We start from the raw sequence: 16,220 nt of genomic DNA, 5'->3' as shown, positions 1-16,220 counted from the left end.
AGCCAAGTTTCACATTTCAGACTAAAATGCAAACTGTCACATGTTTGTAATTTCTTTAATAATATGTTTGATGTGCGTCTGCTTCACTCAAGATAATACGAGGCTCTTCAGCAAATATTCAAGAGCAAAACATTCTTGATTGTGTCGTCATAAACTTCTGTTAAGAGAAACAAAATAAATTAAGTCAGTTTGTTTTTGTACATAATTACATGATAAGAGTTTATGAACAATTCAGCTGAAGCTGCTGACTAATGTGAAACCAGTTAAAGGCTGCTTGTGTGTGTGTGTGTGTGCGCGTGTGTGTCAGCTGCTGAAATGGGCCACTTTGTTTAGAAAATAGATAAATGACTAAAGCTGACATGAAATGACCGTACCTCATTGTAAAACCAGTAATCAGCGACCCTTTGCTCCTCCTAATCGTCTGAAAACACATCTCTGATTTTTAAAAACAAAAGAGCCAAAACTTTTCCGAGGGTGTTTCATTTTTAAATCTCACAATTTAAACGTTATAAACTCTAGGTAACGTTGGCGTGATTCGGTTAATAATCAGCTCAAATCTCAGGGCAAATGGGGTCCGCTACTTCCTTTGAGCTCAGCACCAGAATTCAGCTTAACCCTCCACCAGGGGGCGCTACATGTTGTAGGCCACATAGATGGGGTCCAGCTGGTCAGCCAGGAAGCCGTCGCGTAGATGCATCCGCTGCTTCTCGCCTCTGGAGTTGATGGGGATGACGCCGATGTCGACTACGACCACAACGCCGACGATCAGGTAGTGCTCCTCCAGAACCACGTTGGTGACCAGAGGGACCAGATCCAGGGCCTCCTGCTCCGACCCGTCCAGCTCCACCACCACCACCAGCAGGTTGGTCCACGTGAACACGGCGCTGCAAACACCAAAGCAGATTATTCTCTTTCACAATCAGGATTACATTCGATCAGGTTAGAAACATCTTCAAGTTTATAACAAAGCTGTGATGCACCAGAACATCTGGAGGTTCACTGCTGCTAATCCTCATATCAGATTATTGTTGGCCTGTGTTTCTTTACCAAATCCTGCCGTTCTGCATTAATCTCCAGTTTATTCCTGAACAGGCCTACGACAGAAGCTCTGATGTCCTTCCAGGGCATCTGTGGTAAAGCTCTCCCGCATGGAGATACCTCATCTCATCTCCATGGTGAGGGCTGCAGCACCCTGAGGAAACTCATTTCAGCTTCAGTCCACATGGATCAGAACTGAAACCTTCACTTTTCCCTCCACTGTCTGGAGCAGCCGTGAAGACCACATCCAAACCTTCAGGCAGGAACTCAGCCCCTCCCAGGTAAGGCCTCAGACTTTACAGGAGCCAACTTTTCTTCCAGCTGCATCACACTTAGCTGGGAACCTCCTCAGTGCTGAAGGTTGTGACATGAAGATACCACCAGTGACAAGCCCCTCTCTCCACAAACGGGTTCAGCGTGAACTAGTCTAGATAAATCGTTCTCCAGCCACACCCTATTTCCTTTCCTGAGTTATTGGTTAATAATCCTGAAGTTGCTGTAACTAAGTCCTGAACGTCTCTTCCACCTTTCATCCCTGGTGTCCACCAGGAGGTGGAGCCAGCATCGACCTTCTGCTCACAGCTCCGACCATGGACTCCATGTCCCAGTCTTCACCACTAATTTGGGTTTACCAGGTGTGTCTGACATCATACCTTGCACCAGGTGAGGGCTCTGCTCCTCTGCTACCAGGGACACAGACCTCAATGTCCACATAAGTTCAAAAGTGAGACAGCACTCTGGTTCAGATCACCTGAGCAGCGTCTCTCTTTGGACCTGAATGCTGGACATGGATTGTCCATAGGTCTACCTGGTCTCAGGTGGAGAGAGGAGCTGAGGACTGGACCATTGCCACACATCCAGGGGAATTTTCCCATGTCCTTGGAAAGCTGAGGCCAGAAGGTTGTTGGTTTCTTCTGTTGGTGGATAAGTAATGATGGAAGCGATCAAGCTGAAAATAGAGATCTTTATGGCCAGAATGATTTCAGCATCTGAGGTTTAGCAGCAGAGGGACTTTGTAGGAGAAGGCCTTTCAGGCGTTGTGTTGATGGTTTGGGTGATGATGTCCTCCTCTGAGAGGAGATGGATGACATGCCGCTTCAGTGTCCAGATGGGAGAACAGCTGTATCGTAGATCAGGCTGGAGGTCAACATGTTTTATGGACTTAAAAAATGAATCCCCGTGGGTGTTCTGGGATCGCTGGTGAGGCCTGGCCTCTGGCAGGTCTGCTCCTTGTTCCTGATCCTGGAGTTCATGGACAGGACTGAGTTATCTTTGGTGTGTTCTTGCTGTGCTTAGTTTCTAATTCCATTGTTGGTTCTTTTTTAAAAGACAGAAAAGTTTTTTTTTACCTTGCTGACTGTTTCGTTTGCATCTGCAGACATTTTCAGAGCTGACGCTGATGATGGCGTCACTTCCTACTCCGTGTTTAACATGCGTTGTCGCCCTCTGCTGCCCGCTCTCCGATGATGCAGTCCCATGCACGATCCAATGAGTAAACCCCATCGTCTCTGTTCATGGTCCCACGTCTCCTTATCTCGATAGCTTCTTTTATCCATCTTTTGTATTTCTGTTGTTCGGTGTTTATGATCCTTGTGTTGTCCCAGTCCATTATATGGTTCTGTCTTGTGCAGTGATCTGTTACGGCTGACTTCTTTATTGTACTTTCTGCTTCTTGTTTTGCTGCTCTTGTGTGTCTTTCACTTGTTTGTTTCTTTCTCGCACTCCTTTCTATGTTCTATTGTTCGTGTGTTGAGTTGGCGTCCGGTTTCTCCTGTGTATGTTTTATTGCAGAGTTTGCATGGGATTTTGAAAACGACTCCACACTTCTGTCCAGCTGGTATCTTGTCTTTTGGGTGTACTAGTCTGTTTCTAACTGTTGTGTATGGTTTTGTTGGTGTGTTTATGTTGTGTTTTTGATGAAAATAACCAGGCAGACCGACGGGACCCTAAACATAAACACATTTAGGAAACCAACACACACAGACCAATATTTATTATGGCCATCAGATCACCCTACCATACACAAAATGTCAATAATCAGAACATTATGTCACCGAGCAAACATGATAACAGAAGAAAGAGACCGTAAACAAGAGGACAAACACATACAACATGCTTTAAAAACCTGCGGATACCCGACATGGGCAATAAACAAAGGAAAACAACAAACAACAACAGAAAGAAAAGAACAACCTAAGCAAAGAACCAGAAACCCAGAAAGACAAGAACCAAAACCAGTGATAACCCTACCATACATCAGAGGCATAACAGAAAAAAATAACAGCAACAATGAAAAAACACAGCATAAACACACCAACAAAACCATACACAACAGTTGGAAACAGACTGGTACACCCAAAAGACAAGATACCAGCTGGACTTAAATGTGGAGTCGTTTACAAAATCCCATGCAAACTCTGCAATAAAACATACACAGAAGAAACTGGACGCCAACTCAACACACGAACAATAGAACACAGAAAGGAGTGCGAGAAAGAAACAAGTCGAAGACACACAAGAGCAGCAAAAGAAGAAGCACAATAAAGAAGTCAGCCGTAACAGATCACTGCACAAGACAGAACCATATAATGGACAACACAAGGATCATAAACACCGGACAACAGAAATACAAAAGATGGATAAAGGAAGCTATAGAGATAAGGAGACGTGGATGTGGGACCATGAACAGAGACGATTGGGTTTACACATTGGATCGTGCATGGGACTGCATCACCGGAGAGGGGAGAGGGGGCAGCAGAGGGCGACAACGTCCTCTGCTGCCCGCCGACGAACGAGAAGGAAGTGACGCCACCATCAACTCTGAGGAAGTTTTGCAGTCGGCAAACAAAACTGTCACCAAGGTAAAAAAAACCTCATCTGTGTTTTAAAAAAGAACCAAAAACGGAAAAATGATTGAGTTATGAAGCGGAGGGTTTGGGGATCTCAAGATCTCGATGTATCAAGGTTCCTTACTAAATGATGAGAGGGTTGTTCTGGTTCCTACTGTCATCTGCAGCCAGGAGATGTGAAGTGTAGCCATAAGCCTAGTTTATGCTTCTGCGCCGGCTCAGAGACACGCAACGCCGTGAAGGTTCTCCAGCAGGCTCGCAAGGACCAACAAAGCTGCTTTCGTCAACAGCACCGCCTCGAAAACAAAGAAAGGTATCGGGCACGGAGCAGCTTGAGAAACACCTCGCGGAAAACCTCTAAATATGAACTTTCACAGGAAACGTGGGTTTAGAGGTGGGAGGGGAACAAGGGACACATTTGTTTTTGAAACTATGGTAATTTTACTATCTTGGACCGTATCCTTGATGGGATACCCCAGAACAGCGCTACAGTCTCTGTTGTCCTGGTGGGAAACGGCTTTGCAACATTCCCAGGGGACGGAGAAGTCCGAGAGCAAAACGTCTTCGCTGACGCAGAAGCACCAACTAGGCTTTGGACCTGAGGTTAGAGCACATTTTGTGTTTGAGTTCCTCACCACTCTGTGATGCTCTTGTGCGTTCGGATGACGGAGGTCTCAATGTCGATGGGGTGATAACGCATCCCCCTCAGCTCCATGGCCTCCTCCAGAGCACCGACCACATAGAGGGCATCGTGCCGCTCTGCAGACGACACACAGGACTGTAACGTCACATTCTCCAACAGTAAGTATTACAGGTTACTTTAGGTCAGTCATGTATTCATGTTAAAGCTGCTTGTTGCCATGGTAACAGGAAGTGAGTATTGTAGGACCCAGATCTTAAAGAGCAAGTCACCCCCAAATCAGCGTTTTTTTCCCTGATAAACTATATAAATGTGTGTCTAATCGTGCTGCAGACACGTGTAGTCAATAGTTTTGCACTTTAGTGCATTTTTGTTAAAATTTTAATTTTCTGCCTAAAACTGTCAATGTTGTGCCATTGTCAGGTAAAAACTTTGCACTGCATTTGAATTTAAATCTGCCATCGCTATTGGCTAAGAGATACCCTAGAACGTTAGCTGGTACCATATGATGTCACAATGTTGTTGTGAGCCTGTGTGTGTGTCTATTTGGTAGCGGCTCTGCCTTCTCGGTCTGCTAGGCAACAGCATTTGTTGCATTTTTCGAACAGGAAGTGGGAGAGAAGTAATACTCTGGTAGGGGGTGACTTGCTCTTTAAGGTTCATCCCAAAAGGAAATGATCTCCTACAACAGGAGGTTATTTTAGTCCAAGCTGTTTTTCCTCCGTTTTAACTCTAACAGAAAGCCTTCCCTCACCTCCGCTGGCGTCTGTGAGCTCCGTCCTTCTGAGGAAGCCCAGGTATCCGGTTCGAGCCCAGACGGTGTGGGTGTCTCCGAAGCTGAGTCGGGAGCTGAAGTGGTCCGACTGCAGCAACTCGTCTCCGTACACTGTGAAGTAACCGCTGGCGTTGTGGCCACTGTGCACCCAGATCTACAGACGTAGAAGAACAGCAGCTGTTCAGCTTCTCTGTGTCTCATCTAAATATTCATCCACTCCTAGAAATATTTAAACTGTACTGCATCAGCGGTAACGTCCAGTCTACGTTTTACTAGTGTTTCATATCAGAGAATGAAACTCCTTGTCCTGTAAGATTCAATAAAGGCTTTTCGACTCACTTCTTTACTTAGTAATGGTTTTTAAATCACTTAACTCAGTTATTTTAGACAATAACATAAATCATACTCCAGCTGATGAGTGGCATTTGCTTTAAGCAGGAATAAATGGGACAGAATAAACAGTTTTTTCCACTTTTGTTGGACGAACCTCTCCCAGATGCGACTCTCCCATCGGTCCTTTGGTCTCCGGGTTGGCGATGATGATTCTGACTCCGGGTAGGATCTGGAGATCCGACAGAAACGTAGAAGGATGCTGAGGCTTAACTTCTGCTCACGTCGGCAAATTAAGTTTTCTAATAATTATTTTATTGGATTCAGCTGATGCTGTGTGGAGAAGCAGTTACCCTCTTTGTTAAACCGTGATTTAGTGGAGTTCAGTTCCAGCTGTAGGATGAAGATCCTCATGGGGACCGTGAGCTCTCCGTTTACCAGTTTAAGGGATTTTTATTCTCATCAGATTAAAAACAGATTAACTGTTTGGTGAGGAACTCACCTTCCCAGACTCCATCAGAGGTAAACTGTGTGGCGACCCTCTCTCTACGAGTCGGACCCTGTTCAGCAAAAGAAAAACAGACACTGACTTAATAAACACAATCTCAGTGATTATAACAGAAATTCGCTTCAAGCCTCAACTCAAAATTAAATTACAGACAAAATAACTGGACAAACGTTTCCATGGAGACGGAATCAAAGGGTTGGTTGGTCGGATTAGAGTTTCTGCTGCTTAAATCAGCGATGGTCACTCTGACGACCGGAGCAGCAGGACTCTACACGTCCTCACCGCTGCGTGGGTGAAAATCAGCTGGATCGGCTAAAGCAGCCAGCAGGAGGCTCACAGCTTCTCCACCGAATGTCATCAAGTCTCTCAAACCTCCAGCAGAACGACTCAGAACTAAAGCCCGAAGGGTGTTTTTCCTCTAAGACGTCACCGAGGCTGTGAGGGTGACGACTAATGCGCCTGAGGTACGATCCTCCAGCTCCTCGTTGAGCTATCCTTTTCTTACGTCTCACTGCAGCTGGAGAACAGGCCTGGCATTAGAGATCTCCTCGCTGTGCCTCCCTCATTCCCAAACGCGGCCCGCTTCATATTCATGAACCGAGATCCCACGGCAGCAAAAGGAACTTTTTATAGAAGAAGAAAACCAAAATCTAAAGTCTGAGGAGAAAAACAGGACCAGAGTCGTTCTAACAAACAGAAAAAATAAACAGAAATCTGAATAGATTTATTAAAAGGTTTCTTATAATTCTGGCAAATTTGATCTTGTTTTAATATTTCCTGGTAAATATGTGATATTAGAAGAAGGCTGATAGCTCTGGGAGAGGGGCTGGAAGAACCATCTCACTACGATAAAATAATCCAGTAAAATCTCTTCATAGGAATAAAGCTGCACCAACTCTTCAATCCCAAAAGAGGAACACTTAGATTATAATGACGCATGAATCCATGCAATCTGAAAATATTTTGGTGACACCACATTAAAAAAAGACCTGAGGATTTTTAACAATTCTGGAAATAATCAAAAATGTCTGAATATTTATTTGATTCTATCAGTTCAAACAGGAAACACCACGCCTGACTTAACTGACCTGTCGTGTCGTAGCGCCCTCATATCCACGTAGACGGTCGTCGGGTCGGGTCCTGATGTGCCCTGAGAAACACAACAACCATCCGGTCACCGGGCAAAATCTCACAAACAAACAAACTGCTGATCCACGGGACTCGACTGCTCGTGCAAGACTGATCAGACACAAACTAAATGGAAGTGAGCATCAGGACGAGTTTGACAAAAATAAAACAAAGTTAAACTACACAGTTTTATACACCAAGGCCACAAACCTAATCATTAGTTTGAGACTGAAAACAGGAAACTCCCCCATCCCTCCATTACTTGTGATTTTTACAGGAGAAACGATTACCCCATCACCACAACTCATTAGCTGCTTTAACATTAGCATAGCTCAAAAACTCCACCGTGAGTAACATTTTAACAAATGTGTAAAAAAGGAACTAAACATTAAAGAAATGTGACTTGTTTTAATAATCAGAAGAGATCACAGACCCACCAGAGATGGCTGCTCAAGTGTTTCTGATTTATAAGCTAAGCTACACTAATAATTAAGACTTTTTTAGTTTCATGTGATTCAGCAACTTTAGACTCTTAATGTTACTGAATAATTTTACAATAGAAGTTTAAAATCTGAGTCTGTGCTGCTGCTGCTGAACTGAACTCAGCTGTTTTACTTTGTGAAGAGTCGAGACGAGTCGTGATTTGGTGCTACGTAAATGAACTGAATTGAATCGTCGGTTGCTAGGAGATGTAGGATAGAACAGTATTAAAGAGTAAGTCACCCCCAAATCAACTTTTTTCCCCTGATAAACTAAATAAATGCGTGTCTAATCATGCTGCAGACACGTGTAGTCAATAGTTTTGCACTTTAGTGCATTTTAGTTAAAATTTACATTTTCTGCCTAAAACTGTCAGTGTTGTGCCGTTGTCAGGTAAAAACTCTGCACTGCATTTTAATTTAAATCTGCCATCACTATTGGCTAAGAGGTACCCTAGAACGTTAGCTGGTACCATATGATGTCACAATGTCGTTGTGAGCCTGTGTGTGTGTATTTGTTAGCTGCTCCGCCCTCTCGGTCTGCTAGGCAACAGCATTTATTGCATGTTTCAAACAGGAAGTGGGAGTGGAGTAATACTCTGATAGGGGGTGACTTGCTCTTTAATATATAAATCAAAGTTCTTTACATCAGGGGTGTCAAAGATCAGGGGCCATTTGTGGCCCTTGTGTTCTTTATGTCGCCCCCGATGGTAGAATATTTCCTTTTAGGCCTTAAATAATGCAAAAATATAAAATAAAACCTTTTATAAACAGAAAAACTTCAAGTCCAAACAAAAAAGATTTAACACAATTTAAAAAAATCTGATCTGCATTTAACCTCTGCACAGAAACATTTGATTCTGGGTTATTTTTTACGATTTTATGTTTTAGTTCTGACTTAAACATGCATGAGCAGAATGTTTATGATCAAAGTAACTAAATCACCTCCACGTCCCATTCATGTGAATCCTACTGTTCTGTGACTCATTTCAGTTAAAATTTTCAAACACTTTTAAAAGCTTATAAATACCACAGATAAAATATATGAGGGACCTTTTTAGTCTGAATCCATGCAACACATCTGATGAATCCAGCGAGCGAAGCCATTCGTTTGACTAACTGGTAACGTTATTGTTACAGAAAAGAGAAACCAGTGCCTTTCATCGTTCCAACATCTCCTCTCAGGCGTCCTCTCTCCTCCTCCATCATTTCTGAGGTTGTTCCCAGGAGAGAGGATTCTTGTGGAGCAGCACAGAGGGAGGAAACACTGTTTAATCCTGTCTGGTGCATAAATCCTATCAGGTGTGTGTCAGTGAATCGTGCACGTGTTGATGTAGCTTTGCGTGATGAAAAGCACCCAAACGCTCTAAACCACAGAGTGTTTGCTTCTTAACACCCAGGAAATTAGTGGAGTTATCCTTAATTTTTAATCTAAAGTCAGCTGGAGCGGGCTGTGCTGACAAGCATTGTGGGGGGAGGGGGTTCTTGGTGGTTTCCTACCTGGTCGGCAAGCTTTCCGAGCCTGTGAGGCTACAGCAGCAGGGAGGAGGAGGAGGAGGAAATGAAAGGGAGCAGAGGAGGCAAAGACAAAACCAGGTATGAGAAATGAGAGCGGAGTTATGCAAAAGAGGGAGGACAAAACTCAGAGAAACCAAACAAGCTGTTAGAACCAAAGAGGTGAAACTCAGCCAGACGTTAGTCCTACGGGCGGACCCCAAGCATCAGATCAGATGTCTAATTAAATAACCTGAAGGTTGAAGATGGATGGATGGATGGAGCTGAATGTGAGACAGAAGACGACGACGACGACTCCGGCTTAAGTTTTGAGCTTATCTCCAGTTTTTGTTGGATTAAAATCCTTCCCATGCAAATAAAACTATTCAAGCGTTCCCACGCCGAAAGGGCCCGACATTCCCTAAAACATTTATGGATTACTAAAATATTCAGCTTTAAACTTCTAGAGCAGCAAAAACCATAATTTATCTGATTATTAATAAATAAAAGTATTAAAAGTGAAAAATGTCACATCTTTGCAGCATGTAGAATAGTATTCCATTGGGAATAACACCAAAATAGAATAATTACAGATCATTTTTATAGTAACATCTTAGGATTTTACCCAAATTACAGCTTTCCTGAACACACTCAAACATGAAGCTTCAGCAAATATGTGTAATATCTTAATAACCAATAAATCTGTTATTGGTCAACGAGTCTCGTGTTTAACATGTGACTAAATGGTAGAGTCCCATATCTACACCAGAGAGCAGAAGAGCAGCCAAGAAGCCAAAAAAGCACCTAAAGATGAAATATCCGAAGCAGCTTCTCAAATATGAAACTGGGTTTTTTGTGTGGAAGCAAAGTGGAAGCACTGGGGAGTTGAATACGACACCAACGGACCTGCAGGCAGATGGCCAGGTTGACCCTGCAGCCGAAGGAGGTGCTGACGGCCCGGGGGTGCAGGCCGAGGTCTTTGAAGAGTTTGGAGAAGGACTGGGTCAGGGCTATCCTGGGACGCTCCTCCGCTACGACCACACAGGTCCTCACCCGAGACAAGTCCAGTCCTCGAGACTGGACAGGAAAAGAACGATAAGATTAAATCATTTAGCACGGCTGGAGGCGGAGACTGAGCTGCCCTCACCTTCAGCGAGTCGGTCTGCAGGCCCAGACCTTTGGTGCAGAGCTCCATCACACTGTAGGAGCAGAAAGTGTCTCTGACTTTGTACTGACTGACGGCCGACAACCAAAGAGCCGGGTTCACTTCCAGCTCCGATGGAGGAATCAGGATAGACTGGTGACCTGAGTACACGCTGCAGAGAGACAAGAGCAGAATGAGGTCGTTTTTTTATCTCAGGAAGCACAAAACAGACTTTATTAAACCTTTCAGAGGAACTACTGAATGTGGATCTGCAGCGCAAACCAGTTCAAGATGGCTGCCAGAGCTCATCACCCTTAGCAAAAACAACGATAAAAAGGAGTCACACCTACATTCAGACTTATGATCCCAGTCACTTCCAAGTTATTTTTCTAAATTAAACAAATTCCTGAGATCTCACTCTAAAACTCGGGCCTTAACGCTGCGGGTGATCTGGTTTTGATCCTTAAACCTACTAATGATAATTTGGCTCCAGCTAAGATCTGACCTGCAAAGGCACCAGAGGACGAAACCCAGGCCGCAGTACGGGTCCAGGCAGATGGCGACCTCTCTGGACGGGTAAAGCTCACACTGCAGCTTGATGGAGCGGCAGAAGGCACTGGTGGCTGTGTGTGACATCTACAGCAACACCAGAAAACAGAAACAACAACAGATGATGATAAAACAGGATGTTTGTACACTAGGTCACAGGTCCGAGGAAAGAACTCACAAAGAAACCCTACAGGATGAATTCTGCCCCTCGTGCACGGCCACAGGTGAAAGCGACTCTTGGATTAACTTAACTAAACTCAGGATGCAGCAGCCGCCGCACAAACCGACCGCCTCGTTGGTCCTCTGAGGATGTTGGCAGCAGCTTTCGTGTCCTGGCTTTGACTGACTCGCTCATTAAACACACAGATTAATCATAATGAACAGGCGACTCAGCTGCACATGAGGGAACAGCCCGGCATTGTTTCTTCCTGCCCTGGGTTTCCTTTCTGCTTTTGTGCTGCTGATTAGTGTCTGCAGCCACAAAGAGCTCCCTAAGGGTGCTTTTGTGTCTCTTCTGTTGCAGTTATGATGCAAAGTGACACACCAACAGCCGCAGATGGCGAGAGCACCATCAGAAATGGCATTAAGCAGCACGCAGAGCCAATAACTGACAGTGGATATACACTACAACTTGAATGAATGTAGGAGAAGTTTCAGAGTGAAATGTTTCTGCTGAGGGTCTGGAGAGATCCAGATCAGAATTAAGGAGATAATCAGTCTCAAAGTAGGATTTCTAATGTGTCGTAAAACTAAGCAGGGTCGTGGAGCAACTCCTGTGCAATCTGTGCCGATAAATTACAACATCTACCCACACGTTAGAGCTTGTACTAACATGAAACATGACTTATCTACGTATTTTATGTCACAGAGATGCTGGAAGGCTCTGATCTTAAAGCATCCCGTTAACCTAAGGAGCACAGTTTGTTCTGGTCTACTTCAGCTTTGAAGCATTCAATGACCTTTTTTAAACTGCAGGCTTATTATACGGAAGTTCATATACTCTTTTTTTTATCCATTTCAGCACAAAAACAAAGCTTAATCACAGCAGGAACATAAATGTTAAAGAACCTCATGGAAATTTCTGTAGTTTTTGTGACGAGGATGATTAAAGGCAAATTTAAATCTCGTTTTATCCTTTAAAGAGTGAATTTTCCAGAATTTTTAGGATCATTTCACTTTTTGACTGCATGAAATCTTTTATTTTATGAAGCAAAATCCTGTTTTAAATATTGACATTTCATCTAAAATAGTTTTATTTCTGTCTGCTAAATAAATGTCCACGTGTATTGAAGGCTTGGGCGATTTGTATAATTTCTCCCACCGCCAATCGTCAGTCCAGTAAACGACGATGGGTGATTTATTCGTGAATACAGTAGAAGTGCAAACACAGATTTTTTTTATAGAAGTGCAGCACAAGTGTTTGCTGGAAGAGAAAGTTTGACTTTTCTTTTTGTTTATGTTGTTTTTATAGTTTGGTAGTGACGTAAAAACGGCTCCTACAAACGGTTTGGACGCACTCTGAAGAGGGAGCGTTTGCTTTTAGCCAGAGGTCACATGATACATTTATCCCCGTCACTTTCATATTTAAAATAATAAAAAAATCATTCAATTTCCATTAATTTTTAATTAAAATTTAGTCCAAACAAGCTGATCAGAGCGCCCCATATAAACAACCCAACACCGACACCGACGTGGTGTCCATGTCCAAAAATGGTCGCGGTAGGACGGCCCAAATTTGAAAAAAAAAAAAATTACAGAACATGTCTTAAAAATCCATTCAGATACATTTGTATGCCTATATTTATATGTATAATTGTTATTTTGACAATTAGTTACGTGTAGTTCAACATAGCATCCAGCAAATGTTGGTCCGACGGCAAAGTCGTGTCCACGGGCAAAAATAGTCGCGGTAGGACGGTCCAAAAAAAAAAAAAAAAAATTAACATAACATTTCATAAAAATCCACTCAGATTTGTAGTTACATGTATAATTGTTACGTGTAATTCACGTCCAGAAAAGACGTTGGTTCAACTTTCATTTTGGAACTATTTTTCAACCATGACGAGACGTGTCGGCCCGACGTCTTTGCAACGTTGATTAAATGTCCGAATGTTTGCTGGGAATGCAATTAAACAATTTCACTTAAACAAGGAACGTTTCGCCTGCTGTGGCCCGAACGCACTTCCCCCTGCTCCACCTGTAGCTTGTCAGATGTCTCTAGAGAGTTTGTTGAAGAGGTTATGCTGTTCTGGAAGAACCCCCGCTCCGCCGACACACCGGAGTTGTACATTAAATTTTAAAGGTCTTTAAAGGCTAACAGACAGTCTGAATGAAGCTGCAGACTTTTCTTCCTTTTACATTTAGCACAAACAGCTCTGAGGCTTTAAGGGTGAAAAACCTTAATTTGTTCATATTTTATCTCTGCTGGATGATTAGAAATCACAGCCATCTCCATAATTCAGTCTTGCAGAGAAAACAATCGTATAACAGAGAAATTCTGATAAAAGTAAAAAAACTCCTCCACACGAGTCCAATCTGTAATTTCTGGTGCACATCATCACCAGAGGAGAGACCAATAAGGAAACTCTTCACCAAAATATTCTGAGCGTAATTAATAATCCTCAGGCTCATTTTTCTTCCTGTAATTTGAAGGAAATTAACTCCTGAAAGGTCCTCTAAGAAAACTCGCTCATGTTTAATTTGATTTCAGATTAATTATTTTCCTGTCCTGGTTGCAGAGAAGTTTCAGCCCTTTAAGGCGACCGAAGGAGAAGAGGTCACGCTGCGTTTCTGTGGATCTGAACACAGAAACAAAAGCACCACGGTTTGCTGCTGCTGCTGGATTCAAAGTCTTTATCCTCTGAATGTCGCCTCCCTCTTCCATCTACCACTTCTCCATCAGAGACCACATTTATTCAGTAAGCAGAGACGTGTGTCTGCCTGGAGACTCTTCCAGGTCTACAAATATTAAACTGGTGTGGTTTGTTTACTTTGACTCCAGCGAGCATGCCGGTGGTGGAAACGCTGAAGTCCAGGTAAGCCAGGGTGTCGGGGTTGGACGGTTTGTACAGCAGGGGGGGTTTCTTCTTTGGCAAATCATCTGGAAAAATAAAATAAATAAAATATGTCAGTGAAAACTAAGAATTTGTAAAAGCTGCTTCGTTTTATCTCAAAAAGGATTTTGGATTTGAGATTTCTTGCTTCTGTTTGAATGAAAACAGTAAAACGACCTCCATTTTGTTTTTATAATTTAAATGACATCAGTAATAAAACCTTCCACCAACGTCTTCATCAGAGTGAAGCTGAGGTTCACGCTCCTGTTAGGAGTTACACTAACGAGGTGATTGACAGGTCTGCTGTCAGCCAATGAAAAAGCTCAATGGGCTTCATGCAGGAAATGACATCATATATTGTAAAAACAATGAAATACAGACAGAAAATATAGGAATAAAGATAGATCTACAATTATGAATGGGAAAAAAGGAGTGTGTGTGTGTGTGTGTGTGTGTGTACCCGTGTCTATGACGGGGGGCCACATTCGTACATCCACGGCTGCCGATGCCTCCTTGGACCTCAGCAGCTTGGTGATGATCTGTGTGGTCATCACACACACCGACCGGCTCACCTGCAGAGGACAGTCAGACAATCATTTCTGTGTGGTCAGAGGTCAGCTGCAGCTTTCCCTGGGATGTGTAAATTATCATCTTCGTTATTCAGTATTTAAGTTCCCTCTTTGAACTCATCTCCCAGCTTTTGCGTCCGTGGTCAAATACCAGAGACAGGTGAGCCTTTACCTCCACGATCATCTTGACGGTGGGCAGCGTGGTGGCGATGTTCTGTGGGTGAGGAGGCCTCACGGTGATCGGGACGCAGCCGGCGTAAAGGCAGCCGTAAAATGCAGCGATAAGGTCGATTCCTGGAGGAGGGATTTGGGAGACGTTTAAAGATAAGAGATGATTTCAGCAGAAGAAAACAGGAGGAAGAACAAAAGGAATGTGGAGGCTGAATATTGAGCCGTGGACTCAGGAGATCGTTAATTGATTCCTGCTTTAACAAAATCTCCTCGTGTCCGCGACTTTGTCCCGCTCTGCTTCATCTGTCCCGACATGATTGACACAGAGCTTTGTGCCTCTGAGGGGAATTAGAATTCCTACCTTTAATCATCCCTGCAGCGCTCCATTCGATGCATGAATGTCTGTTTTAGTCCTTCAGCTATAAAAACTTCCACTCTCTCCTTGTTTACAACAAACCAGTCCTGGGACTTTTGTCTTCTTTTGTCTTTTCTGCTCAGTCAGGAAACTTCCCAGCTTGTTTTAGTGGAATTTCTCATTTTCTGGATGCCTGGTGAATCTGCAGTCGGTTCTCACCTGGAGGGTAAACCAGTGCGACGTGGTCTCCGTCCTGCAGGTGGCCCCGTTCAGCTAGCATAGCAGCAATCTTCTCTGCTCTCTTATGCAGCTGAACACATGTCAGAGAGCTGGCTACAGTACCCTGGAGTTCACACACACACACACACGCACACGCACACGCACACGCACACACACACACACACACACTCTTAGGGGTGATTGGCACTTTCAATCAGCAGAGTGCATCAGCAGATGTCGAGTCAGATTTTATGCTGCAGCATCTCAGAGCCCAGCAGGATGTAAACAGACAGACGGACCTTATTCTCATTATGTAAACCAAGCCTACAGTCATTATTGTTCACCATCACCAGATCAAACTCATCCTTTTGTTCAGTTTTGATCATTTTAGCAACCTCTGGCCTCAGAAAAGAGATCCTGTTTCCGATTTGCTTCGAATGACTCATCCTGTTTTTAACCCAACCTGGAAAAAAACTTAAATGAATTTATTCATTTATTTTAAAACCTCTCTGGATCAACATCTACAGGTTTATTTGATGTAACAGGTGAAAAAAAAAACTTAAAATGACAACTTTTTTTTTACAAACATATGTTTTAGGCTGCACGTGAAATCAAAAACTGCAGGAGTCTGTGTGTGTGTGTGTGTGAGTGTGTGCTGAGGTTTTACCCTGCTGTTGAGGAGTGTGTACAGGACGTGGTCCGGTGTGCTCTGAGCTCTCCACTGCAGCACCTCAGACAGGAAGAGGAACTAAAAGACACAAACAGAGAAAATGATTATTATTTATAAACTTCACACTGAGGAACCTGAGAGAATGTTTACCTGTCCAGGTAAGTTTGACTTATTTTAATATAATTTCATTTCTACCATCCAAATCCTTCCAGTTAGTCTGTGGATCGGCCTGACATTTACTTGGGTGTT

General features: G+C 43.4%; 1 protein-coding gene across 5 annotated transcripts in view; it reads right to left on the bottom strand.

Moving 5' to 3' along the window:
* Positions 1–401: 401 nt before the first annotated feature.
* Positions 402–16,220, bottom strand: part of LOC107383414 (disco-interacting protein 2 homolog C) — a 219,517-nt gene continuing 203,698 nt past the window's right edge. For 4 of the 5 annotated variants that reach the window (XM_054743530.2, XM_054743515.2, XM_054743523.2 and 1 more), the window contains 15 exons: positions 15,969–16,049; positions 15,302–15,425; positions 14,729–14,850; positions 14,448–14,559; positions 13,925–14,034; positions 10,891–11,021; positions 10,389–10,557; positions 10,148–10,318; positions 9,248–9,277; positions 7,229–7,290; positions 6,135–6,192; positions 5,790–5,864; positions 5,282–5,456; positions 4,523–4,646; positions 402–884 (listed from right to left, as the gene is read on the bottom strand). In XM_054743530.2, coding sequence (XP_054599505.2) covers positions 632–884; positions 4,523–4,646; positions 5,282–5,456; positions 5,790–5,864; positions 6,135–6,192; positions 7,229–7,290; positions 9,248–9,277; positions 10,148–10,318; positions 10,389–10,557; positions 10,891–11,021; positions 13,925–14,034; positions 14,448–14,559; positions 14,729–14,850; positions 15,302–15,425; positions 15,969–16,049 — 1,797 coding nt within the window. In that variant the 3' untranslated portion in view covers positions 402–631. The remainder of the gene's footprint in view (positions 885–4,522; positions 4,647–5,281; positions 5,457–5,789; positions 5,865–6,134; positions 6,193–7,228; positions 7,291–9,247; positions 9,278–10,147; positions 10,319–10,388; positions 10,558–10,890; positions 11,022–13,924; positions 14,035–14,447; positions 14,560–14,728; positions 14,851–15,301; positions 15,426–15,968; positions 16,050–16,220) is intronic. The other variant, XM_015956008.3, reaches the window with a different exon arrangement.

Source organism: Nothobranchius furzeri, chromosome 11 (assembly GCF_043380555.1).
Source record: "Nothobranchius furzeri strain GRZ-AD chromosome 11, NfurGRZ-RIMD1, whole genome shotgun sequence".
NCBI classification, from domain to species: domain Eukaryota; kingdom Metazoa; phylum Chordata; class Actinopteri; order Cyprinodontiformes; family Nothobranchiidae; genus Nothobranchius; species Nothobranchius furzeri.
This window is presented reverse-complemented; position numbering and strand designations above follow the sequence as displayed.